The 27755-nt window shown below is 44.8% G+C and overlaps 1 protein-coding gene and 1 pseudogene across 1 annotated transcript; one reads left to right on the top strand and one right to left on the bottom strand.

Moving 5' to 3' along the window:
- The first annotated feature begins 3992 nt into the window (after positions 1-3992).
- Positions 3993-10578, top strand: LOC136533565 (uncharacterized; annotated as a pseudogene).
- Positions 10579-12530: 1952 nt separating this feature from the next.
- On the bottom strand, positions 12531-15909 carry LOC136533566 (membrane-anchored ubiquitin-fold protein 3-like). Its single transcript, XM_066526126.1, has 3 exons — positions 15480-15909; positions 13896-14063; positions 12531-12995 (listed from the first exon to the last, which is right to left on the bottom strand). The coding sequence occupies exons 1-3, from the start codon at positions 15610-15612 to the stop codon at positions 12940-12942; spliced, it is 357 nt and encodes a 118-aa protein (XP_066382223.1). The 5' UTR covers positions 15613-15909; the 3' UTR covers positions 12531-12939.
- Positions 15910-27755: the final 11846 nt, after the last annotated feature.

Below are 27755 nucleotides of genomic sequence, written 5' to 3'. Positions count from 1 at the left end.
CCGTATCCTTCTTGCATATGCATCACATCATGAAATGAAACTATATCAAATGGATGTAAAAAGTGCATTCTTAAATGGCTTTATTAATGAACTAGTCTATGTTGATCAACCTCTCGGGTTTGAGGACCCTAGATATCCTAATCATGTTTATAGGTTGTCCTAGGCACTATATGGGCTTAAGCAAGCCCTAAGAGCTTGGTATGAGCACCTTCGAGACTTCCTCATTAAAAAGGGCTTCACCATTGGGAAGGTCGACACCACACTATTCACCAAGAAGCTTGATGGGCATATCTTCATTTGTCAAGTATATGTTGATGATATCATCTTTGGATCATCAAATGAAGACTCATGCAAAGAGTTTGGTGAATTGATGTCGAAGGAGTTCGAGATGTCAATGATTGGTGAACTTACATTCTTTCTTGGTTTTCAAGTCAAGCAAATGAAAGAAGGCATCTTCATCTCTTAAGAGAAATATACAAAAGATCTTCTCAAGAGATTCAAGATGGATGAATGTAAGCCAATCAAGACACCAATGCCTACCAATGGACATCTAGACCTAGATGAGGGAGGTAACCCGGTTGATCAAACTCTCTACCATTCTATGATTGGTAGCTTGTTATATTTAACCGCATCTAGGCCCGACATCATGTTTAGTGTGTGTATGTGTGCTAGATTTCAAGCTAGTCCTAAGGAAACACATTTAATTGCCATAAAAAGAATCCTTAGGTATCTTAAGCATATACCAAGCATTGATCTTTGGTATCCCAAATGAGCTATATTTGAATTAATTGGCTATTCCGATTCGGATTACGCCGGATGCAAAGTTAATAGAAAAAGCACATCCGGAGGGTGCTATTTGCTTGGTAGATCACTTGTGTCTTGGTCCTCCAAGAAACAAAATAGTGTGGCCTTGTCCACCGCTGAAGCGGAATACATTGCCGTGGGTGCTTGTTGTGCACAAATTTTATACATGAAACAAACTTTGCTAGACTATGGTGTAGTTCTAGAAAAAATACCTCCTTTATGCGACAATGAAAGTGTGGTAAAACTTGCAAATAATCCGGTTCAACACTCTCGCACCAAGCACATAGATATCTGCCATCACTTTCTAAGAGATCATGTTGCTAAAAATGATATATCACTTGAAGGTGTAAGAACCGAAGATCAATTAGCGGATATCTTCACTAAACCGCTAGATGAGGCTATATTTTGTAGATTGCGAAATGAGCTCAATGTGTTTGATTTTAGTAACTTCACTAAAAATTAAGCTTGTGTTGTCCCTTGCATTCATTATAATATACAACATGTTTAATTTTTGGCAATGCATATAGGGCTTGTCTAACATGGTTAAGATAACCGCCGAAAAGCATGTGAAGAAGCTTAACCTTGGATCAAACTTGACAAGCAACTAGATTTACTTACATAGTACTGCATATTCATGGATGTTGTTTTGTCGTTTTGTTCCATTTGCCCTTTTATTGCATATTTTCTTAAAAAAGAATTATAGCCTAAGGCAACATATTTTGAAAAATATGAGGGTTTGAGAGAGGCCACTCACATCAGTCCCAATTGGTGTTTATTTAGATCTTATTCAAGTTGGGACTTGATTGGGAACAGGCAGCGCGCAGGAACTTTGAAGATTTGCTAGAAAAGGTGCACCGGACGCTGCTGTCCAGCGTCCGGTCAGTTCACAGGAGGTGAACTGCTGGTGAAGGAGTGACCGGACACTGCGTTTGTGCGTCCGGTCAGGAAGGGATCCAGCATCCGGTCGATTGAAGGAAAAATAGGTTGTATTGACTAGACCCTGCCTGAGTCCAGTCATGGACCACCAGACGTGTTCGGTCCTGATTCCAGAGGAATTGGACCTCTCTGGAATCGACCGGACGCTAGGTGGTAGCGTCCGGTCGCTACCACCGGAGCGTCTGGTCAGTGGATTTCGCGCGACATCGGGACTCTTCTTCTGTTTCCTTATCTGTTGCGTTGGGGGATCTATTTAACCACTGCCATACCCTTTTTCCCCCCCATCTTGCCTTGCCCAAGCCCGAGCCGCCACCAGGTCACCGCCGTAGCTCTCCCGCGCCAACGCTGCCGTCCTGCTCCATGCGCCACCAGTCCACCGTAGCCAAGCCCATAGCCAAGCATCTTGTGCCAGCCTCACACGCCACCGTGCCTCCCCTGCCTGCGCTCGCCCCTGCTCCATGCCACCGCAGCCATGTGCCCAAGCCACCGCGTGCCTCTCATGAGTCAGCAACGCCGGAGTCAAGCCCGTGAGTCCAGCGCCTCCAGTCATCCTGCTGCTCCAACAAGCGCCATTCAAGCCCTAACCCTACCTCCTCGATTGGTAAGGCCCTTTTCTGCTAATTCATCAGATTACCCAGCATTTACGTAGCAACCCTAACTTCATCATTGTCACTGATCCACGGCCAATTCTTCGCAGAGCTTTGAAAACCCTAACCCTAGTCGGTTCCGAGGTTCCCCCGCGCGACGTCTTTTCTTTTCCCGAATCACTGATCGTCAGGTAGCTTGCCCATCGTCTCAATTTCGCACCTACATTACTTGCTTCCTAGGTCTTTCGCATCTATTAGATATATTGTATTTATTTGTATATCCATCTATTCTATCGTGCAGTGAGTCAGTGCTATTGAGGTTATTGTGGCAATTGTCAGTCAACTCGGAGCCAAGCTCGTGAGTAAGTATCGAGGCCAAGCCTCTGGAGTGTCAGTTTAACAGTTGATCTTCATCAGCGGTAGTTCATCCTCTTGTCAGATCAGATGGCTCACACCAAGAACGTTGGTGGTGGTCTAGGAGATGACGATCGGAGGCCCCCGCCTTGCCAGCCTACAGGATCGAAAGGCAAGGCAATGAAGCAGGTGACATCCAAGAAGCGCAAGTACCCTGATGCAGAGACAGTGAGAGCAGCAGCTATTGCAGAGGCTGCAGAGCGTGCTAAGAGAGGAGGCGCTCGTAGTGGTGTTGTCATAGCAGATCCACAGCTCACACCAGCATAGAGGGTAGCAGTTGAGGAGGCTGAGCGTCGTCATGGTGGTCCACCTGGGACTGTCATGATGGCAGGACGTCGACTGGCTATTGAGGAGGCTCGACCTCAGGGGGAGTCCCAGCAGGAGGCACAGCAGCAGCCCCCACCAGCAGAGACTCAGCCAGCTCAGGAGACTCAGGAGGGCCAGCAGGCCGAGGAGACCGAGCCGCCACCCTAGCTATGTCGCTCTAGTCGTACCAGTGCTATAGTTCCACCAAGGCCAGCTACACAGCGTAGGGGTTCACGCCCACCGCCCAGACCATAGGGTCCGCCTCCAATGGTACACCTCGACTTGAGGGCCGCCACAGCCAGATAGGTTCGCCAGTTGAGGTTTGTTGAGTTTGATGTGTGGTTTCCTCTGAGGAGGGATGAGAGAGCAGCAGAGGGGGTCTACATGCCGCTCTAGGAGGATTTCTATAATACCTATCTCAACAGTGGGGCAGTGTTCAGATCTTAGAGAGTCTATAGTTTAGAGTCTATTGTGGCAGCAGCTGAAGAGCACATCCGCCCCTATTTGTCATATTTGCCAGGGCTCGCAGATCTGATTGGCTAGACAGGAGTATATGTACCATCTTGGGTTCAGCAGTTTTATGCTTCACTCTACGTTGATCCGCATCACAACTTCATTCACTTTGCATTCAACGGCAGAGATTATAAGGTGATGAGTTTCAGGGCCCAGGAGATACTGAGGCTACAGGATCAGCCTACCAAATTGCATGAGGTATGTTATGGACAGCAGGAGCCTCCCAGGCGTCCTCATGGAGGGTTGGTGCCCCCTACAGATCTGGTGCGACATTGCTTCAAGGAGCCCTTTGGTGAGGGGTCGAGCAGGAACCCTAGTGACCTGACTCCTACAGCTCGTGTGCTAGAGGCCATCATCAGGAGGACACTACTTCCCAGGTTGGGATATAGAGAGGGTCTGACTCGCCTACAGCTCTGGCTCCTTAATGCCCTGATGCAGCAAACCGTGTTTAACATTTGGGGCCTCCTTCTATCAGAGATGGAGGATACTATTGTTGAGGGCTTTAAGGGTCATAGACAACTTCCTTATGCACATTGGGTCACATTCTTGATGCTCAAGTGTGTGCAGGTCAGGACCCCTGAGTTGGTTGCAGAATACAAGGCTGCCACCACAGAGTTTCCCGCATATAACATGGCATAGAGGATCAGGCACAGCACTCCACAGGCACCTGCTCAGCCCAGTCGTCGTCCAGATGTTCCAGAGTCAGTAGCTCAGTAGGACGAGATCATTAGAGGCATAGCCGCTACAGAGGAGGAGCAGCTTGAGGCACAGCAGGGGATGACCGAGTCCAGTGATAGTTCGGATGATGACTATCTACCGATTCCTCAAATGCCTCCACACAGACATAATGTAGAGGCCAGTAGTTCTAGCTTAGCTCCACCAGCACCGTAGATGGACCCTGCATTGATTGCCATTCTTGAGCGGATGCAGCAGGATCAGGCACGATAGGCACAGGAGACTGCTGCCAACTTTGCACAGTTCTAGGCTCATCAGGACGAGTTCCAGAGGCAGCAACAGCTCCTCCAGCAACAGCAGCAGATGCATCACCAGCAGATACTCATGCAGCAGGAGCTTATGGGCTTTATGCAGCATGTAGTGATAGCACTTAGGGCCCCACTGCCACAGCCTTCGCCCCAGCTTGCTCAGTCTGCCTCCACCACAATGACTCTAGCTATACAGCCCAGTGGACTTCAGAGTCAGGGACTGCCTCTAGCTCCATTTGCTTCACCCACAGTTCAGGCGTCCCAGTGGTTGTCCTCACCGGTGGTTGCCCTGCAGTTCACTCCATATCACACGGGCTTCTCATCGGAGCAGTCACCCTCGCTATTTGTGCCTGACACGTTAGTCTCCAGGAGTCTTGGAGCATCCTTCAGTGAGTTGACCGACATGCCTACACCGCCTCATATGCATACCGCCGGTCCTTCTACAACAGCCCTAGTCGCAGTGACTACTCAGAGGCTCCCCTCGTATGTCGCCTCTTCAGATCCTACAATAGACATACTAGCAGCTTCACAGGCAACACCTGCCCTAGCTCAGACCTAGATCGCTTCAGCGACACTTCCTTCTATAGAGGGTCAGTCTATTCAGAGTTTAGGGTCAGATGATGATGGTGCCCAGTTCTAGCTTGCTCCACGTACTTCAGTGCCTGACTCATCCGCTGCAGCCCCGCTGACCGACCCTTAGGTTTTGGTGTTTGACGCCAAAGGGGGAGAGTGTTCGAGTATGTAGACTCAGGGGGAGCGAGATTTAGGGGGAGCTAGTTATCTAGTATTAGCTTATATACATTTGGAGTTTTATTTGTATGATACACTATTACTTATGCATTCGTGTGTTTACTTTCATGCATATTATTATATCTATGTGATAGTGCTACCTACGTGATTGTGATATATGACATGTGTACTCGCAACTTTACATTATGTATATGTCATATCACTTGTGTTATGCTCATTTGCCTTTGCTTCCGCGTTTATACTCCGATGCAAATGCGCTTTGTTACTTGTACTCATGCTTAATTCATATCCTTTGAGTACATAGTGTTGGCTTGGGTCATATAAGCTTGCCTAACACTTTTGTTCTTATCGACAAAAAGCTTATATGAACCAAGCCCGTCAAAAACCTCACTCTTTCACATACTCGAGGTGGTATTGTCATCAATCACCAAAAAGGGAGAGATTGAAAGCATCTAGGCCCCTAGTTGGGTTTCGATGATTAATGACAATACAAGATTACTATGACTAACGTGTGTTTTGCAGAAGCAATTAAGTTAGGTCATGGTAATGGAGATCAATTGGGCAATCAAGGTTGTCATGCCCCTACGATGGAAATCGTTTTGGTTTTCAAAGGATGGACGACAATGTTAAGGATGACTAGTTCTAAGTGTCGATTGGAGTTGAAGTGACACTTAGAGTAGTTTAGAACTTTGTTTTTCCTTTAGCCATACTATTAAGGGGGGTATGGACGGGTAGCTTGACCTAGTTGAGTCTAATGAGTTAGGTGTGGTGCACACTTGTTAAAACTAGCTCTAGGTAGCTCCTATGAATGCCTAAGATCCTTTGGAGCAAACTTCATTCACATATGATCGAGAGTTGGAAGTGAATGGAGGGTCAAATGCTGACCGGACGCTGGCCCCGGTGTGACCGGACGCTGGCCGTAGGGTCCAGTCAGTTCATTTGATCAAGTGACTGTGTTCGGTGCGACCGGACGCTGGAGAGGTCAAGTGACCGGACGCTGAAAGGCAGCACCCGATCGACTCCAATAAGGTTCCAGAGAAGGGAATCTGCGACCGGACACGTCCGGTCAGTACTGACTGGACCCTGAGGGTTCAGCGTCCGGTCGAGTCCAGTAAGGTTCTAGTAAGGATTTAATGCGACCGGACGCGTCCGATCAGTGCTGACCGGACCCTGCCAGCGTCCGGTCAACACATTTTCACTGGTTCGCGGGTTGAACTGACCGGAGCGTCCGGTCAATACGACCGGAGCATCCGGTCACCCCGCAGAAGCTCGTAACGGTTCGTTTTTCAGGCTGCCTTATAAATAGAAGCTCCACTTGTGTGTGGAGTTATTTTTACTCATTCCAACAGCTGAGAAACACGTTTGTGAGTGCCAAGAAGAGCAAGGTCCTAGTGAGGTGATTGAGATTTGAGAATCCAAGAGAGTAGCCTCATTAGTGAATCAAGAGTAGTCAAGTGTGCATCCATCTTCTCGTTAGGCTTCGCGTGGTCAAGTGAGAGTTCGTGCTTGTTACTCTTGGTGATCGCCATCACCTAGACGGCTTGGTGGTGATTGGGAGCTTGGTGATCACCCGGCGGAGCTTGTGGGTGACCCAACTCAAGTTGTGAGCGGCTTTGGGTGATTCGCCGCGACGGAGTGTCGAAGAATCAACCCGTAGAGAGCACTTGATCCTTGCACGGATCAAGGGGGAGCTACACCCTTGCGCGGGTGCTCTAACGAGGACTAGTGGGGAGTGGCGACTCTCCGATACCTCGGCAAAATATCGTCGCGTTCCTCTCTCTCTCTATTTACTTTGAGTATTTACTTTGAGCAATTCAATACTTGTCTTTACATTCATAGAATTGTCATGTTAGAGTAAGTTTGGAACATAGGTTGCAAGTCCTTTGTGCGTTAGTTTGATAGAAACACTTTTCTAGGCATAAGGGGTTAATTGGGCTATCCGTAGGATTTGATTATTGCAAGAAAATTTAGAATTAGCCCAATTCACCTCCCTCTTGGGCATCTTGATCCTTTCATGGCCTAACTCGATAAACAGCCGGAGGCCCGTTCATGACATTGCCCAGCGTGGGGTGCGGCACGGCGCGTGGCCAGCGGGCAGCCCGCCCGGAGCAAATGCAGCACGGACCTCGCCAGCGTGGGTGCGGCGTGGCGCGTAGCTGGCGGGTAGCCCACCCAGTGCATGTGGGATAGGCCATAGTATATCGCAGGTCAGTGGTGGGTGGGCTAGGCCGTATCGCAAACGCCCAAATACGTATCAGTCCACGTATCGGAATTTAGTTTTTTTTTTTTGCCAATACTTCACGGATACGTATCTGCCGCGTATCCACTGCATATCCGTATCGGATATGTATCCGTGTAACGTAGGATCTACTAATTGGAGGGTTAATTGAGTTGAAGAAAATGGAAGATTCTGGCATACTTGATGATAATATCGGTGTTCTGTTCAATGAAGAACCCTCATCTTCTGCTCCATTGCCCCCCTTACCTGGAGAAGATGACGAATCAGGAAGTGGGAAGATTGATGAGTTGGCAACCATTGTCAGAAAAATGAGAGAGTCTATCACTCCTAAGGATAGATTCTATAAGATGAGAAGATTTAGTAACTGCTTTCTTGGTAGTGAAGCTGTGGATTTCATATAAGAAGATCAATATTTGGAGAGAAATGAGGTAAAACATCTATGCTGCATGTTAAAATTACTCTTTTATTTAAGCCATGTTACGCCTTTCAACATGGCTTTTGAACAACATTATTCTTGATTTTTGGTACTAGTTTTTATTTAGCTATAGATGAAAAAATTACATGTTTTATGCCATTGTATTGTGCAAGGATATTTCATTCAATCGAGCATTTTTTTTTTGCCTCGTACTGGAAATTGTATGGCTACCACTTTTTCATAGATTCCTGTTATCCATGTAGGCAATGGAATTTGGAAGGAAGCTGGCAAGAAAATACTTCTTTCATCATGTTCTAGAGCTAGTTTTAAAACTAGCATTTCTATTACATCCATCTAGAAGGGCGGACCTGGTGCAAGCGGTAGAGTCTTACCGCCTGTGACCGGAAGGTCCCGGGTTCAAGTCGCGGTCTCCTCGCATTGCACAGGCGAGGGTGAGGCTTGCCACTAACACCCTTCCCCAGACCCCGCACGGAGCGGGAGCTCTCTGCACTGGGTACGCCCTTTCTATTACATCCATCTGCACAGGTTGAAAATTTGGGTTGTTAATATTGTAACACTTGGTGACACTGCAGTGAAAATGTTTTTGAAGATGGAAACCACCTATATTGTTTCCTGGATCATGATCCAATAGTTATGACTCAATGCTACAACATCCCTAGGGGCATCATGGATGTTGCACCGAAGCCCATTGCTGAAGTGGCATCAAGACTGAGGTTATTATCCTGTGCCATTTTTGAAGCTTATGTATCAGCGGATGGTAGACATGTTGACTACAGAAGCATCCAAGGTTCTGAGGAATTTAAAAGGTTAGTGCTTGGCCTCATAGACTTGATTAAGATGCAAAAGTTAAAGTATACTGCATAATCCATGTGTTGTTTACCTTCATATACTACAACGATAACATTTTGTTGGTTGTTCTAGCTACTTCTGGCAGATTTTGAGTTAATACATATGTTTAGGTGTATAGGTTCATAATGTAATGAGTAGACCTTGATATGTTGTTTGAGCTTGTCTCTTTATATGTTATGCTGTAAATACATAAATAGAAATTTTCTTTTGAACACATATTACTTAGTTTTTCTGTTTGGGGTCCCCAGTTGTGATGATGGGTGCATTGCACTAACTCTCGTTTCTCCTACATAGATATATTAGAACAGTTGAGGAGCTCCAGAGGGTGGAAATTGATGATTTATCACGTGAAGAAAAGCTTGCTTTCTTCATAAATGTCTACAATATGATGGCTATCCATGCATTAGTGCCATGTGGCCATCCTGCTGGACCACTGGACAGAAGAAACTTTTTTTGGAGATTTCAAGTATGTCATTGGTGGATGTGCTTATTCACTGTCAGCGATCCAAAATGGCATTCTACGTGGCAACCAAAGGCCACCATACAACATTGCCAAACCTTTCGGGCAGAAAGACCAAAGATCCAAGGTGAACATATCAGATCTGATTCAAAAAGCTAAACATAGTTCTCTGTTTGCACCCACTTCCTTTTTCCTCAGAGTCGCATTGGTGCCTTGAATCCTCTTTGTTTTTCTTGGTGTATGTGTCAATTTTTTGTGTTGTTCCATGAAATTTCTCATTTCTACCCTTGCCACCAAATAGATGTTCAGAATTTTGCTTGAACTGACATTATAGAATTTACATTTCTTTTCAAGACTGGATATATGTTCAACCTGCAGTTTAGATACTGATGCAATGTAATGCTGGTTGTTTGTTTGTTGATTTCCGTCTAAAAATTTGAATATGTATTGTCAAGAAGAGTTTCTAGTAGTTGATTGCAAAAGCAGATAGAAGGAATATAGATAGCCCATCAAACGAACCATTGTATCCTTAGTAATAGTAATTACTATATTTCGTTTTGTCTCTCTGGAAAGTCAGATAGTTAGGTTCAGCAGGTATTGTTAACAAAGTTTAGATTTCAAATATACTACCCGCCAAAGAAAGTAAAACATATTGTCATAGAAGTTGTCTACTCACGCTCCCACAATAGAGGTGGTTGTATCCACCAGAGGCCTACAACTTTACCAACTTGCCTAAACAGGCATACATAGCCACAAGCCCACAACCCTTGCTACATTATAGCAGAACTACACTGCTGATACATTTCAGTATTCATTATAAACACTAAAGGGCATATCCAGTGCAGAGAGCTCCCGCTCTGTGCGGGGTCTAGGGAAGGGTGTTAGTGGCAAGCCTTACCCTCGCCGGTGCAATGCGAGGAGACCACGACTCGAACCCGGGACCTTCCAGTCACAGGCGGTAAGACTCTACCGCTTGCACTAGGCCCGCACTTCATTCATTATAAACACTATTCTGCCTAATTACCGAGTCCTACATGCCGGCCAGGAGTTAGCTAGATTTGTGACGAGAAAATATTTTCACTGTATTTTCTTCGTTGTAACTGCAGGTGGCCCACCATGAACCTCTTGTTCACTTTGCTTTAGTATGTGGCACCAAATCTGGACCTGCACTTAGGTGTTACTCGCCAGGAGATATTGATAAAGAATTGATGGAAGCTGCACGTGATTTCCTAAGGAATGGAGGACTGATTGTTGATCCTGAAGCCAAAATTGCATCTGCAAGCAAGATCTTGAAATGGTAAGACGATTGTTGTTCTTGCTTACTCACAGTACAATATAAATTTAGTGCTTTCACTGCGCCATACTAAACTTGGAAAATCAAGTGCTTTGATGTGTCCAATTTTATTTATAACTTAAGATACTAGTGTACTTCAGATGCATGGACAACTATACAGCTACAGAAATATAGCCAATGTTTGCTAAGAAAAAAGAAATATAGGCAATGATCAATTTTATGTTAATAGCCTTTCTTTAGGTGCTGTAACTAATCGTGTTGACCAACATGAGAGTAACATAGATCTCAACTAATGCCTTCTTGTTCTTGGTTTACTTGGATCTGCCCTTGTTATTGGTTGTGTTTGAGTATATGGTGAACAATCTCCAAAAAGCTATCACTTCAACATTGCAGCTCTTGTATGGTGCATGGTCACTTGTGTGATCTCCAACAAAAGGATGTGATGTTTCTGGATTACATATCATAGTCAGTAGTTAGTTTTCATCATTTCCAAAATAATATAGTTTGTTGTGGATAGGCATAACAAAGAGAGATGGAAACTAGTGAAAGAAAATTGAAAACTAGTTTTACTGAGGCTGTTAGTTCCCATTCCCAATGATGAGCAGGTTCTATGTGCTGATTTCATTGTGGGGGCACTTTTCTGAGAAGATTGGCAAGATTTTAAACCAGCAGGTGTCGGTGTCTCTGGCAGTCTAGCCTGTAGCTGCCATAGTGGGAAATTAAAGAAGGGTAGTGGGGCTAGAAGAGAGAAATAGACGTGTTGAGAAATAGCAATCAGAAAAGTGTAGAATGGTTTCTTTCTTGCTTGCCTTAACATATTGCATAGCGGACTCTTTCAAGCTGGACTCGGCCTCTTTCCAAATCTAAAGAGTTTGAATCTCCTAACCTATTTGGATTCCGGCTTCGCCGGATTCTCCTCTGTTCCGAGCAGAGTGCAGCTATTTTTCAGGATGCAACCACAGGTATTATGGGCGGAACTTTGCAAGGGCCAACAAATTAAGGGAATGTAGTTAAAAAAAGCGCACTCAAAACCTCACTGCCATGGTTTAAAGTTGTTTTAAAGATGATTTTGTATTTTCTTAGTTTAAAATTTTCTGATAAGTATTTGATACGGATTTTAAATCACATAAAATGTCTCTTAAGTTTCTAAAAAATCCAAAAAAAAACTAGAGAGAGATTGGGATACCACAAATCCAAATAAAAATTTAGACCTTGTGAAATTATCTTTAGAAGCTTCAAAAAATAGATTAAGATCTAGAAAATGGGAAAATGTTGAAAAAAATAGAAACTTCACAAAACATTCTAATCAACGTATTAATATGTTCTAAAAATTTTGCATGGGAAAAAATGAGACACGGCCAGCATGACATACATTGATGCTGAATGTTTTGGGAAATTTTTAGATTTTTTGGATACCTTTCTATTTTTCTATAACTAAATCTATTTTTGAAGTGTCTAGAGATATTTTCATGAGGTCTAAATATTTTATTTGGATTCTTAGTTTTCCAGTATATATCCTCGAAGATTTTAGAAACTTTGAGATATTTTCTATGGTTTAAGAACCTTATCAAGTATTTACCAAATTTGTTAACTAAAGAAAGATAAATCCACCTTCAAAATCACTTCAAACTAAGCCAGTGAGGCAATCTGAATGATTTTAAGAGTTAAAGGGGATAAGATATCTATTTTTAAAGTTCGAGGGAAAAAACAGACTACGACAATAGTTCAAGGAGATAGAATATTTTTTTTTCTTTGTTTCAAAAGAGGGTCTATTCTAATTCTTTCGAATTTCTCTATTTTACTTTGTTGCAAAGAAGGCCTACGAGCTCACTTGCCACCAGAAAAAGGGGGCTCTGTTCCAAAAGCGTTGGCGAGCTCGCCGGTGGAGACGATACCCGAGGGTCCAACAATAGCCAAAACAAGTATTAGTGTATTACTGGTCATTATTCACTTTCATCGTCCCATGCCAAACCCCAGCATTCCTTACCACTTTATAACAAGAACGGTCAGTCATCTTTTTTCTATTACAAAACACATACCGATATACGCAACCGAGCTACGAAAAAGAATTGTCTCCGATGTACTATGCAGTAACTCACTTCTGGTATCACTATCTCTACACATGAACACAATAGCAAACATCCAATTCCTTACTCCACACCGTTTTAAGGGTTTTACCAGGACCCCGTGAACTATCCTTCCTGCACACTCGAACACACGATCGCAAGCATCAAATTCTCAAGCAGATGTGACTGGCCGTAACACCATGTCTGGGCTTAGGCTGTGAAGAATAGATGCAAGAATCAAGTGTTAAATGAACTTGTGATCCCTGTGGTCACCGATATACACATTGCTACTTGCATCAACGTCACAATATGGTGCATCCACATCTGTTCGGCTTCGGAGAGTTTGACTGTTGCTTCTCTGAAAAAGGGAGGTAGAACATTTTAAGGATATTTTTTAAGCAGGATTATTTCAAAATGAATGGCATGGAATCAACACAGAACGATGCACTTAGACAATGTATGCATGCATGCAAGCATATATATGTGCGTATGTATGTATGTATCGTCCAGCAGTATAAGTGTAGAACATGTGTGCCAATGAGGTTGCCCTTGTGACAGAACTAGAAATAGGTAAGAAAAAAATAAACTAACACACCAGTATAGATACAAAGACCGCTCAGCAGATATTGCAAGCTAGCTAACACACCTTCATATAATGAACAAATCAATTAACTGAAAAATGACAAGAAACTCATGGAAGCATCATGAGAAGAGAAGACTGGTCAACGTAAGCAGTTTTGTCAAACTTTTCTGGTATGCCTTCCCTGTCAACCCAGCTCCATACCAGATCAGTTTTGACAAGGCAAGTTTTTGACCAGCAACCTTTTCTGATCAGTGATCAACAAAAGCAGCAAGTACAAAAGAAGTCCTGCTATATAACTTTGTTTCACTGCCACAGAACAGCACTAAGGATAGAAGAGCTAAATTCAATCCAATGCCTAAAGAGTTCAGGGCCACAAATATTTGAATAGAGAACCAACATTAAGTGGAGGACCTAGAAAATGCTATGACCTAGAAATTAACAATGATGAACTGCATTAATACACTTAAATAAGCAATACACATTCTTTCTATTTTGGGGTGAGATCGCAAAACATAGCTCAGCAGGAGCATTTAACTAATTGTATCTAGAGGGTGATGGTCAAAATTTCAATTACACTGACACAAGAAATTTCAAGCATCTGGAGCTTACAACAGGGAACTCATCAAACAGATTAGGAAAATAACTTGAACAATTTTGAGGAAGAAAGAATATTACCACTTTTGTTAGATTGAGGAGGCCGCACAACAACATGCATTGTAATCACACTTCCAGGAACTTCTCCAACTGGGACTCGAGATTCAGCAAGAGTTTTGCTATTCTCCAGTATCCTTCCAGCATTGATGAGCTTCACATCATTGACAGTTTTCGGAACTATTTCTTTATCTGTGAACATATATGGAAAATACTATCAACACAGATATAGTTCACAAAGGTTCTGGAGGACTGAAATATGCCAGTAGCTAAACAAAAATATATTCAGAGGAAATGCCAAAAATGAAGTGTTTGAAAATATTAATGACAGACAATAAGGTGATCAAAAAAGACTGTTAACTCCCAGTTCTGGACAGATTATCATTCATCAAGGAAAACCCCTGAAATATGGTTAACTGTGTTATGATTGTTTCCTTATTACTGTGAACTTTTCATATTGTGTTATGATTGTTTCCTTATTACTGTGAACTTTCCATAGTCATTAATCACTCGCTAATAAGACCTGAAGCTTCTTGCCACCTCTGAATTCTTTCTCAGTTTAAGCCCGCTAGAATTTGTCAACTTCACCAAACACAAACAGCAGCCCAGTTTCACAAAATCTAGTGTTTACTTGTGGAACTATCACACAGGTATGGTAGAAAAAGCTCATACTGCATATAATGTTGTTTCTTCTAGTACTTTCATGTGACCACATGCTGAATGTGGTCCTGTCCATGCAGATGCTCAGATGCACTCCGTGTTTACGGTTACAAGCTTAATCCAGTCATATCTGTCTTAATAAACCAACAAAAACATTCTGATGACTAGCTTCAACAAAGTGCTACTAAGAGGAGGATCCCCTAGTTGTTCAGAATTCAGTAAAAAAATAACACCAAAATATTGATGCCCATCTATGGACATGACGAGGTAAGAAGACTGGCAGTCACATTAAGCCACAGAATCTCAGGAAATGGTCCTGCCATCACATGTTTGCAAAGGACCAATTACCAAATATGCACTCAAGAGTTCTAGCAGGTAGCAAAATTCTCTGGTCATATCATCAGGAACAAAAAAAAAAAAAACTCTGCACATCCCTATACACCATGCAATAAAGAGGGAAACCAAACACAGGCAGGAGTATCTATCCATCTCAAATACAAGGCAAGAATTTCTACATCTAAACTCTGGCATGGAAGGTAGCAGTGTTGCTACTACAGGTAAGGGGGCTTTAAAAAACATCACCTGGACAAGGGTCTGAATAACCAACTACCGCACGATCAGAACAAACAGCGCACTAACTGAATTCATCCTACAACTATCACGCATCCCATTCCATGCAGCAACATGACCAGTGGATCTTGGATTGCAAGCAAATCGCAACACGAAAAGTAACAGCTGCATCCCCCAAACCCACAAGAACCGTGGTCCGAAATGGCGTTTCTTGTTCCCAAACGGCCGAACGGGTAAAGGCAGGATAGCGGAACAAGCAACCTCCCGAAACAGCAAGCATCAACATAGCAGAGCTGTATATATACGCAACGCAACTGAAGTGAGATCATAGTAGAGAGAGAAGAAAGAGCGGGCAGAGCAGTCGACAGGTCTCCTCACCCTGCGGCCACCGGGCGAGGACGAACTCCTTGAGCGCGGCGACGGTGGTGTTGGGGTCGTACTTGCTGGGCCCGATGTCGGTGCCGTCGAACAGCCGGAACTTGACCTCGATCGGCTCCTTCCCGCCGGCCATCTCCACGGGCCGGCCGGATCGCGGGCGCCTTCGACCCCCACCAACCCCTCCTCCCAAGATCCCAACAGGCAACAGGAGCGACCGCCGGGGCAGGGGACGGAATCCGCACAGGAATTCAGGGGGGGAGGAAAGGGCTGCCAGAAATCCGAGCAGGGAGTGCAAGCACCGATGCGGAACCCACGGAGGATCCGATCTTCTGCGCGAGGATTTAGAATTGATTCGTGGGGGGCAAAGCGAGGAGGAGACGGGCGTCTCGAGGCGGAGGACGGGAGGAGAGAGGAGGAGGAATGGGATTTGTGGGCGTTTTTTAACAGATACACCCTCTGCGATCTCGATTACTCGATATCTACTCCCTCCGTCCAAAAAAAATATCCAGGTTCAAGGATTGCGTTTTTTTTTTTTTGACGGAAAGAGTACTTCTTAGCAGAGATTCAAAGGGGTTTTTCTTTTTTTGACTGATGACACAGATTCAAGGTTAACGAATACTACGAGTTGTAGGATGCTGCTGCAGTGCTATCAACCTGTGCCTGACTGACCGTGAGAGGAGGTGACTGGTTCAGCACGTGACATACACTGCGTTCGGCTGTTCAGGTCTCGGATTGTTTCAGCTTGTTTCAGTTTATTCTCTTCCACAAAACACTATTGAATCATCCAGAACCATCTAAAATCCACTGTTACCTGCACCAGCCGAACACCTTGATAGCAGTTGGGCCCTGTTCTGTCAGGAGTGCGCTACTTCAGCGGTAGTTTTCGGTGATCAACAATGTTTTCTGTTACAATGAATTAACATAAGCTAAATTTCAGCAAAACGAACGTCACCGTTTGCTCGAGAGTTGAATTGTTACTAATATTTTTTGTTATACGTATTAATTTTATTTTTAGTCGATTTTAAGGGTGTGTTTGCTAGAGATTCATATTCTTTGGAATGGTTTCTAAACTTTCTTATTATATTATAGAAACATTTGTTCTGGTAAACCAGAATCGCTTTCTCAAATCATTTGGCTAGTTAGTTGAATTCTGATTCCTAAAAGATGGCGAAAATCAATGATTTACATGAAAAAGTAATAAAAATATATGTTTTACAAAAATGGGCGAAGAACAAATCAAAAGCCAACAATTTTAATTGGTTTCACTTGAAGAGGATCACTAGAAATATTTCTAGAATAGATGGGAGACCGGAACATAAGAAATAGAACTAAGAGAAACTACTCTAGAGGCTATTCTGGTTTGTAGTACAAAAAGTGAGAATCACTAACGTTTCTACCTACAATCAATATTGTGTTTGACAGCTTGGAAGTGTTTCTAGTGATTTTGAAGAGAATTAGAACCGATTCTCACATCTAAATGGACCCTAAATTATACCGCCTCCATCTCAAAATATAAAATGCGATTTGATTTATTGTGGTCTTCAAAAAACATATTTTGACTTATAATCTCTCTTATAATATATAATTTCTAGAAATAAAAGTTTGATCATTAGAAAGTACTTCCTCCGTCCCAGAAAAAGTGATAGTTCTGGGATTTTTTAGACAGATTAGTGGAAAAGAGAAATGTCCTTAATACTCTTAGTATGTCACACATGATTCTCTTAAAATGTCGCATGGTTTATTTCCTAATTAACACACGATCATGCAAGCACGCAGAGATCCGAGGCGGGCAACAATCAGTAGTGCATCTCAATTGGTAATTTGACGTTGGATTTGTGGGCCAACAACATGTCTAAAACTCAGAACATTATTTTTTCTAGAACAAATTTTAAATCACATAACATTACTTTTTTTGGACAGAGTAATTGACTAATTATTAGTTAAAGATAATAGAATTTAAATTTTAAATCACATAACATTACTTTTTTTGGACAGAGTAATTGACTAATTATTAGTTTAAGATAATAAAATTTAAATTTTAAAATACGTGCAGAATTTATGTTTTAGTACGGAGGAAGTACCAGTAAAGATTTACTTCTTAACATAGATTCAAAGTTTTTTTTTTTTTTTACTGATGGCACAGATTCGAAGTTAACGTACTACGAGTTAGGATGCTGCTGACTGCTGTAGTGCTGTCTGCGGTCTGCCTGTGTCGGACTGACCGTAAGAGGAGCTGACTGATTCAGCACGTGACCTACTAGTTGTTTGCTCGAGAGTTGAATTGTTATACTAATATTTTTCGTTACACGTATTCATTTTCATTTCAGTTGATTTTGAATTATACTTCATCCATCTCAAAATATAAGACGTGATTTAACTTAGTACGATCTTTAAGAGCATATTTTTATTTATGATTTCTCTTATAATATATAATTTATAGGAACAAAAGTTTGATGATTAGAAAGAATTTCTAAATAAAAAACTAATACAACTACTTTTGTATTATAAGCTTTTTATATGATTATTAGGCTCATTGTTAGTTAAATATAACAAACTTTAAATTTTGAAATGCTTGCATGCCTTACATTTCAGGATGAAAGAAGTACTACCAAACATGCTTATATGTTGTAACGGAACGTACCTCTTGTTGCACAGTAACTTAAATGATTTGTGTCTCGAAGATTTATTTAACAATCGTGTCATCTATTTTGATACGTCTTGAAATTAGGCTTCATACCGTCAGTGGACGTGTCTTGGAGGTAGACCCCATATCGTCGCTAGATGCCTAGATGTACATTGTTCTAACTCATATAAGTACCGGTTCTAGGTCAAATACAGGACATGGAGATGTTGTAACGTCTCGACACACCTTTGAATCGTACATCGCTAGACACGTGCTGTTCTGCAAGGTCATGAGTCTAGATCATGGACGGGACAAGGCAAGACACAAGGAAAATGTAGGAAGTAAAAAGTAGATGGAAGCATCCCTTCCCTTTTTTATATTAGATAGTACCAGCAAAAGTGTTCGTGCGTTGCCACAGTTAATAAAAACTATTTTTATTTTTATATTCATATATACTAGATGGTATATATATAGTTTCAATGTAATTAGAAAAGCTCGGAACATATTTGCACAGATAACGTATTTTGATCGAATCTTGATCAGGAGCAAAGACCCACGGGGAGGAACACTTTGTGGTACACACGTGTAAGGATGAGAACGGTTTGAAAAAAAATTCTTTAACCACTTTTAATTTATGTTTATATGTGAAAGGATGGAGTACAACGTCTAGAGTGGGATGAATATGCGAATCTGAAAAACTATAACCTAAAATACAAAAACCGCTAAGAATAGGCATTTCCAATTTCGTGGTAATCCTAAATCAGAGAATTATAGCCTCTAAAGTATAGACACAGTGCAAAACTGATACTAAACAAATATGGGAGCCAAAGACCTGCGAAACAAAGGATTAAAATGCAGTAAGTTCGGTTTCTTGGTTCAAACCTGACTAGTCAAAAACTGAAATATCCTCTTTTTCAATTCTAATAACTTCGATCGTTTGTTGCAATATGTTTTGTAATCCGTATAATAGCAATACATCATGTCATGTATTGTCCCTTTGATGGGATATTTGTAAGGGCATAGGAGGAGTAGAAACAAAATTACAAGCTACCCTTGTGTAAGGACCGAATGGCCCAAGACGTGGGTAAATTGGGCTTTACAAAAAATAAAAGCAACAACCTTAGACTATGCAAATTCTAAACCCCCAAGTACCTTGACACTTAAGTCTATTACAAAAACACACTAGGAAGACCTTAGGGCCATCATAGCTAAACAAGTCCTTAGCATAGTTCATAATAAGAGTATTGTCCTTAAGAGGAAGAAGGAAAACATATGTTAAACACTCTACATGTAATCCTAGTTGTCACTCAACAAGCAAAGCAAGAGCTTAAACAATAAGTAATTCAAGAACAAAAGGACAAGACACAATTGGATTTTTTCTGTAATCGGGTTGTTGCCACAACCCCCTAATACTTGTTGGAGCACCAAAGAGAGTCATCAAAACTCGATTAAACTCCTTCGCCCTAGTGAATAAGCCTTATCCACTCCGGAATAGTAGGTTACAGACTACACAAGCCTCCAGAACAATAACTCCATTGAGGAAGGTTAGTCCTCCACCGGACCATCTAGGTAATGACAATCGTCAAGAGTAGCAAGTATTCAGCTTGAACTCGAGGAAATCCAACCAAGAACACTAGTACCACTCAAGGCTAACTCTCAATTCTCACTTCTTGGCTTGGATGACTCTCCAAGAGCTTCACAATCCTCTACATAAGGGCTGACGACAGTGGAGTGCAAAAATGAGTCAAGGGTACGGTAGCACTTATGTAGAGGGTGGAGGGGTTGCTAGCGGTTGGAAAAAGCTAGCGGAAATAGGTAATACTGGATGATCCTGCAATGTACCATACAATGACGTTGTGGTGGCCTGTTTTTTTATTTATTTATCATCAGTTAGAAAGGAATACACTAGAATACCCACTCAATGATATTCTTTTGGGAGTCATAAAGTCTTCACTAGATCATACGACACAGTGTCGAAACTTGATTAATTTGTCACAAAGTAGCTTGGTCCATTAGACGATCCGTCACGGAGTCACCCAAGCTCTGTTGGATCATATGGTGGTCAGCTTGTCACCAAGTTAAGTCGGGCTTCACCGTTGCACACTTGCTCGTTCCCTACTCTCCGATTTCAGTTTAGTTTAGATCAAACTTTGCAATAAGTATACACATTTTATGCTTTTGATAGGAGTGGAGAAAATAGTGGACCCATGTTGCACTTAGTTTACTAGTTTTAGAATAGCTACTTCAATTAGCGATTGTTCTGAAATAATTGTGCTTCAGTATTTTTTCCCCTGCTGGAACGTCTAGTGGCGCCAGGAAATTACTCGAGGTAGACAGTGGCTACTCGATATGTCTTTGATTTTTATGCAAGTATCCGTCATTTCTCATACCGTTGTATTATACTACCTACTTCTGTCCTAAATTATAAGTCATTCAAACTTTCTTGAAGAGTCAAAACATTTCAAGTTTGACCAAAATTATAGAGAGATTTATAAAAATTTATAGCATAAAAAATATAATTAATAATAAAGAATCTAAATATACTTATTTGATATCGTAAATGTTATTATTTTATTATATAAATTTAGTCAAACTTGAAATACGATGACTCTCAAGAAAGTTAGAATGACTTATAATTTAGGACCGAGGGAGTATTATGTGGCAGAACCGCCTAATCTAATGCCTCCCAAGAGTACTCGTCTTCCATTAGACACTAAGTACCTAAGGGAGGGCACTAATTTACGCGGTTCTGTCGAGCACACCCCATGGGAGAACAAAAAAATCCATATTTTTTCATCAGGATCACAAATGAGAGAATAAAGCTTACAACATTCTTAAGTCATATCTTACATCACTTTTTAATACAACATCAGAGTTATGAACAATTTAATTTAACAGCGGAATATAAATATGTGATCAGAGTTACAGCAAAAATAAATATCTATTCGTGACATGATGAAGCATTGATATATAAGCTATGACAACAGATTATAGAACTTCTATTTATAAAGATATTTAGTGGGAGTTATAGATAAAAACTATGATCGCAGCGTAAAGGAATCCTCTCTAAACCCACCAGGAGAAATCCACACACAAGAGTCAGCTCTAGCATTCACCTGTCACCTGCAACAGGGAAAAATAAAACCCTAAGTATATAATTGTACCCAGCAAGACTTACCCGTCAGGAGGAAGAAAAGACTTCAAGGATATGCAAGGCTATCTGGCTTGTGGGTTATTGCATCTGTAGGAAGCATTACTAAGCGTGCGTAGCCTGGGCACGGTCTGAGCCCGGCGCCAACAGCGCCCACGTGCGCGGTGACCGTGAACCCGGACCGAGGGGTGACAACAGGTGACGTGCACACATTTTAAAGCTTGGAAACCCACCTGTTAGAGCTCGGTTGAGATTAAGGCGAGAGTTCGAGACTCTTGTAGCCCCTAAGGACTGCGTAACCAGGCAACCAGCATGGCCGAAGGGTGACCCGCATGGAAGATATAGAGATGCCAACGTGAGGTTGTCACGCTTGGCGCTGGCTCAGGAGCGGAGCACCAATAGCCTACCTCAACTCGTTCTAGCGAAGTTAGGGCAATTTGTACAAGGGTATCGTGACACCCAACACCACTATCACCTAAGCCATGCTCAAGTACTCGTCTAGAGGCAACCAACAGTATAAAAACATGAAGTTGGTGCCTAGCAATTTTTGTTAGAATTTGATTGTCAAAACGGCATTGTCTACTATCATCGTTTCCGACTTAGAGAGAATAATAACTTAGCTAGAACTAACAACCTTTAGCGCTTTTGTCGTAATTTTTAATATGCCTAAACCTAATTAATTCCAACCACTACACAGTTCACACACTAGTCCATACGTCATACTAACTCGTAGAAACAAAACATCTAGGAACTACTTAACTAGTTGCTCAATATAATTCGTCAAAAATGATACTTTTAACACCACTTCAAATTTTTGTCGATTCAATGAAAAGGGCTAATTTTAATTTCCAATTTGATTTTTGAGCTTCCAAGAACACTAATTAACAACCTTTGTTTTCAAAAATTAAAGTTGCACTTTTTATTTACACCATTTGCCCATCACCTTTACTTAAGCACTACACAAGCTATATTTTATTTTTGTTTATAGAAATTGTTTTTCATGCCAACGATTAACACAACTTATTCTTTCCTTTTTGTCACGATTTTCATTAGCACCTATAGGCATTTACGTAACTAACTCACTATATTGATAGATCTATCTCTCAGGCCATAATCTTAGTGCAAAGCGAGTTCGTAACACCAGAGGGGTTACATATTAGTTTCTATACATAAATGTTACATTGCAAATGTACTTTGCTGGAAAACTCAAGCAGCAAGGTCGTCGGCAAGTTTTATAAGCGGCCTGTTCGCTGGTTGGTTTCTGGGCTGGTTTGAGCTGGATGGTGCTGGTTTATTGTGAGAGAAAAACACTGTTGGCTAGCTGGTTTGGGCTGACTGAAACCAACAAGCGAATAGGCTAAAGGTCTGTTTGGTTGGGTGGCTTAGGGGCTGGCTAGGCTTCCGTAATGCAACTTCCTAGTGTTTAGATGCTGCACATGTGCTAAGCCAGGCTCCAGGAAGTCAAAAAGGGGGGAAGAGGGTGGCTTGCTGGAAACGAGCTGTGGGGTCATTTCCAGTAAGCCAGGCTTGGCTAGGCACCCCATCGGTATAGCCTCACCGCCGAGCGGACTCACCTGCACCGTGCTTGTCGGTGTTTCGTACAAGCACCAGCAAGTAAATTTATAATAATGCGCGTTAGGCTCGGATGGTGCGCTAAAGGACACAAGATTTATACTGGTTCGGGCCGAATATCCCTACGTCCAGTTTGTTGCTGCTCGTGTTATTAGCACCGTGAACGGTCTGTAGTAAGGGGTACAAACGATCAAGAGAGGGACTGGTCCCAAGTCTCTGATGGAAGGGTTGAAAGGAGGTCAAGAGCTTCGTAGCCGCTTGACTGTGTGAATGAGTGCGTGGTCTCGTTTCGGTCTTCTGAGTCCCCCTCCAGATGGAGGAAGCGCATCCCCCTTTTATAGAGAAAGGGGGTGGCTTTTACAAGGGCGAGGATTAAGGATGTATATTCTACTTAGTCTTGTGGCTCACGTCTACCCAATCCTCCTCCTTCATTCTGGTGAGTGCGAAGGAAGATAGGCGCCCACAATACTGTTGATGTCTCTGTAGAATGTCAGGTTGATTACAGAATGCTGCCCTGCGTAGGGTGTGGGCTGTAGCACTGTGGTTTGGACTTATTGGCCTCTCCCAGCCTTGCTCCGCACGCCTTCTGGTTCCTGTGAGTCTTCGTCGGAAGGACAAGGGGTCGGGGTCCGGAGCGGCGACGTGGTCAAGGCCTTTTGACTTGGCGGACCTGAGGGGTCGGGAAGCGGGTGCCGCTCCCTTGGGTCCATAGTATGATGATGGAATGTCCGTCATGCGTGGAGATATTAAGTCCTTTTCTGGAGCGTAGTGGTTGTCGTATATCTTCGTCAGGTTGCGTGTCCTAAGGCTGAAGGCGGCGCCTACAACTCTATAGGGCGAGGAGCACGCACCTGTACAACCTTTCGGGCTCTGCGGCGCCCGGAAGGGTCTAAAGCACCTGTCCTGTCATCCCCTGGCGGTACTTTTCCTGCCAGGGCGCAGGGTATGGTCCTTGGAGCCACGGTTGACCCGGACGTCTTGTCTTGCCCTGTACTTATCATCTCGAGGGAATGGGGAGAAGTTGTCAGGCAGGATGAATCCAATCTTTAGATATGGAGCAGGGTGAGACTCGTTCCTTGTTGTCGGGCGGAACAGAGACAAATTCCTATCTCTCGGGTGAGACCGACCTCGCCCCTCCAGGGTCGGGCGAGGTGGAACCTATCCCTCAGCCCTCGAACGAGACCGAGCCCGCCTTCAAGGTGTCGGGCGAGACGGAGTTTATCCCTTGGCCCTCGGGTGAGACCGAGCCTGTCCCAATGGCGTCGAGCGAGATAGAGATTAACCCTTGGCCCTTGGGCGAGACCGAGCCCATCCCAAAGGCGTCGAGCGAGGTGGAACCAAGCTCCTATCATCCCAGTAAGGGGTGAAGCAACGCTCTTATGCATCCAGAAGTTTTTAATGTTTGGTGGTTATTGGTTCCACCTTCTGGGGTATCCCGGTATTAGGTCCCCGACAGTAGCCCCCGAGCCTCTAGGTGATTCGAGTAGAACCGCCTGGAGGGTGTTTTTTGATTTCATCGGAGTTTCTTTGCCAGAGGGTGCGCGCGAGTGCACCCGATGGGTGTAGCCCCTGAGCCCCTGGGTGATTTGAGTAGAGTCGCCCAGGGGGTTGTATCGGTCCCTTCGTGGGTAAGGCTGAAGGATTTAATTTTTTCGTCAACTGGTCATTTTTTCGAGAGGGTCGTGGTATCCCGTTCGTGGGGAACTTATTTTAGGGCTGACCTAACTGGTGCTTGCGCCCTTGATTTTGGGTCGTTCGCGGACCCTTCCTCAGTTGGGCCGGCCGCTGAGCTTCGGGGCCCTAGGTGGGCCAAGGAGAGGAAAAAAGGCCTTCGTGGCTTGTGTTTCCCAGGTGGGTAGAGAGTCTGGATTCACCTGGGAAAGATGAACCGTCCACCATGATTTTTGGGGTGAGAGGATAGGGACTGTGGGCACGTGTCCCGCGACGTGACGCGGTGGTGCGCGTGGCAGGCCCAGAGATCGAGGCGGACGGTTGCCCTTCTCGCGTCCGTCGCCCCCTATAAAACACCCTCAGGGTTCCGTATTTCGCTCCCCTACCTTTGAGTCCTAAAACATCCGCTACCAACCACCCCAGCTTCCTGTGCCCGTGTCGCCACCATCGTCCGGCTTGCGCTCGTGTTGCAGCCGTCGTCAAGCTCGCGCCTGCCCTTCCCCCTATTGCTTTAATGGAGTTGTGGGGCAGATCTAACATCACCTCACAGCATCTGGAGGGCCTCATCCGCCATGGCCTTCTCTGCCCACAGTCCGCCATCCAGGAGTGGCTGCTACCTGGCGACGAGGGCGAGCCGATGCCGCCTGAAGGGTATGTCGTCTCTTTTGCCATCTTTCATGAGCGGGGATTCGGGGTACCCGCGCATAGATTCCTTCGGGGGCTGCTAGATTACTATGAGGTAGAGCTGCAGCATCTAACTCCCAATGGGATTCAACACATGGCAGCATTTGTGGCCCTGTGCGAGGGTTTCCTAGGGATCGATCCCCATTTTGATCTGTGGTGGTATTTCTTTAACATTAGTCTATCGAAGAGGAAGATTGGGGGGAAAGATGTGAATGCGCCGATGGGGTGTGCTAGCATTCATCTGCGCCATACCCAGTCGAAGGGTTATCCATACATGCGTCTAGCGACATCCAACAAGGGATGGCACTCGCAGTGGTTTTATGTTAGGGATGATGTGAGTGCCACCCTACCAAAGTACACTGGGCGCCTTATTGTGGATGCTCCGGAGTCGTGGGGCTAGGGCGTCCAGTCCAAAGACAAGAAACACATCTCTGACCTTCTCTCCACCCTCCAAGCCCTAAAGGGTCGGGGTGTAAAGGGGACGGGGATTATCGGTGCCTACCACATGAGGAGGGTGGCGCCACTGATGGCGCGTGTGCTTCCCCTGCATCGAATGATGCCCAGGATATTGTTCGAGGGGACGGTGCTTGTTGACGAGGCGCTCCCTTATTCAGAAGTGGCGCAGCACATCAAGGAGGCGACGAAGCCGACGAAGGATTCTACAGGCAGGGTCCTCGACATTGTGTATCCGGTGCCCGAACACCCCCCCCCCAATGCGGCCGGAGCCTGGATTCTTTGAATTCGTAAGCCCTCCTCTCCCGTGCTCTTTTCTTTTTCCTGGATCTCCATTTTTTTAACACTTGCTTTTATGACATTGGGACCAGCCGAGGGTGCTGGTCTTTAAGGATAGCCTGGTTCCACTACCGAAGGACAAGGTCGTGGCAGCGACGAATCAACTCGCGGCCGAGCGGGACAAGAAAGCAAGGGAAGAGATGAAGAAGGCAAAACGACTGAAGCAGGAGGCACGGGATCGGGGAGAGGACGTGAGCAGTGAGGACGACGACAATGACGATGATGATGATGACGACGATGAGGTAGCCATCGGCGTGGATTGGGGCGTCCTGGAGGACGAGGACACGCTGACAAGTGGCCACCCATTCATGCAAGGGCCCTTCCCTTTCCACGCAGAGGGAAGTAGATCGATGAGGTTAGTGGAGGTCGGCGAGTCCGCCGCTTCGCACGGCGTGCCAGCCGAGGACCGGTGGACGGGGGAGGGCAGGCTTGCTGCCGCCATCCCCGAGGCGATAATGGAGGGGAGCAGCTCTAGTGCTGCACCCCGTGAGACGATGGAGGGGGCGGCTTCGATGCCGCGCCCGACGAAATGATGGAGAGGAGCGGCTCCGGTGTCGCGCCCCGTGAGACGATGGAGGGGAGCGACTCCGGTGCCACGCCTGACGAGACGATAGAGGGGGGCGACTCCGGTGCCACGCCCGACGAGATGAACCCCCCTGCCCCGGAGCAGGGGGCAGGCATGAAACAGTCCCGCCCAGATGAGTCGGGGCAGGGATCTAGGGATCCATCCCCAAAACGCTTCCGCCGGCCGAGGACGTCAACGTAAGCTGCTGATTCCTCTGTTTTCATCCTTTTTCCATTTTTATTTTGACTTAATGGTTATTACCTTTGTGCAGGTTCTTGCGGATGGGTAACCCCCTAGGGCTGGCACCCAAGAAGAGCCTCGCCATTCAAGCGGGACAGATGGCGTTGCCTGCCATCACCCCTATTTTGGGCAGGAGTGATGCTGACATCGGGGCCGCGTTGGCCGACCCGACGGCGTCTGTGGTGGCGCCCACGCCTGCGGAGGTTATTGAACAGGCGGCTTCCTTAATGGCAGACGTGGTATAGCTGGCCGAGGGCTGTATACCGCCGGTGGAGGCGGTCGTGACTGCGCCAAGCCTGGACCAGCCGGGTACGGCCGTGGTAGCGCACGAGGACGTAGTGCAATCCGCGCCACCGGGGGCCCAGGTGGATCTGCCCGTGGCGCTGGAAGTGGCCTAGATGGAGGAAGATCCAGTCGGAGGATCCTCAAGCGCGGTAGTGGTGCCACATAGGGTCAGGAGGGAGCTGCCCCTGGCCCCTTTGTCGGGAGGAGACCGCTCCCCCACGCGAGGGGAGCCACCGCTCCAGTGGATGGCTGCTCAGGACCCGACGTCGGCCCTTTTCTCGCTCGATGATCATTTCGAGAGCATAGAGCGGGAGGGTCTTGACATCGGGATCTCGACCATGCTGAACGCCCTAGACCAGGCCAGAGGAGCCCTCCATGAGATTGTTATTCCTACTACTCAGGTATTTGCTGGGCTTTCTTCTTTCTGCGCATGTTTTTGTGTTTTCGCTTTTCTGATACCAGTCTTCTTCCTCTTTAGATTCTTGTTGCTCATAGCCGGAAAAAGTCCCAATTTCTCCGTGAGCAGAAGGCAGAGAGGGATCGCCTTTTTGAGGAGGCCCAGCTGTGAGCAGACATGGCCGCCCAGCTTGCTATCGCCCAGGAGTGGGAGGCCCAGGCGTGTCAGGATGCGGAGGAGGCCCACGGGATGTTTGAGGATCTGGCAGCGAGGTCTAAGCTAGATGGGGAGGAGAT

The sequence above is a fragment of the Miscanthus floridulus genome, unplaced genomic scaffold (genome assembly GCF_019320115.1).
Source record: "Miscanthus floridulus cultivar M001 unplaced genomic scaffold, ASM1932011v1 fs_99_2_3, whole genome shotgun sequence".
Classification (NCBI taxonomy): domain Eukaryota; kingdom Viridiplantae; phylum Streptophyta; class Magnoliopsida; order Poales; family Poaceae; genus Miscanthus; species Miscanthus floridulus.
The sequence above is the reverse complement of the archived record's forward strand: the minus strand, read 5'-3'. Positions and strand labels throughout refer to the sequence as shown.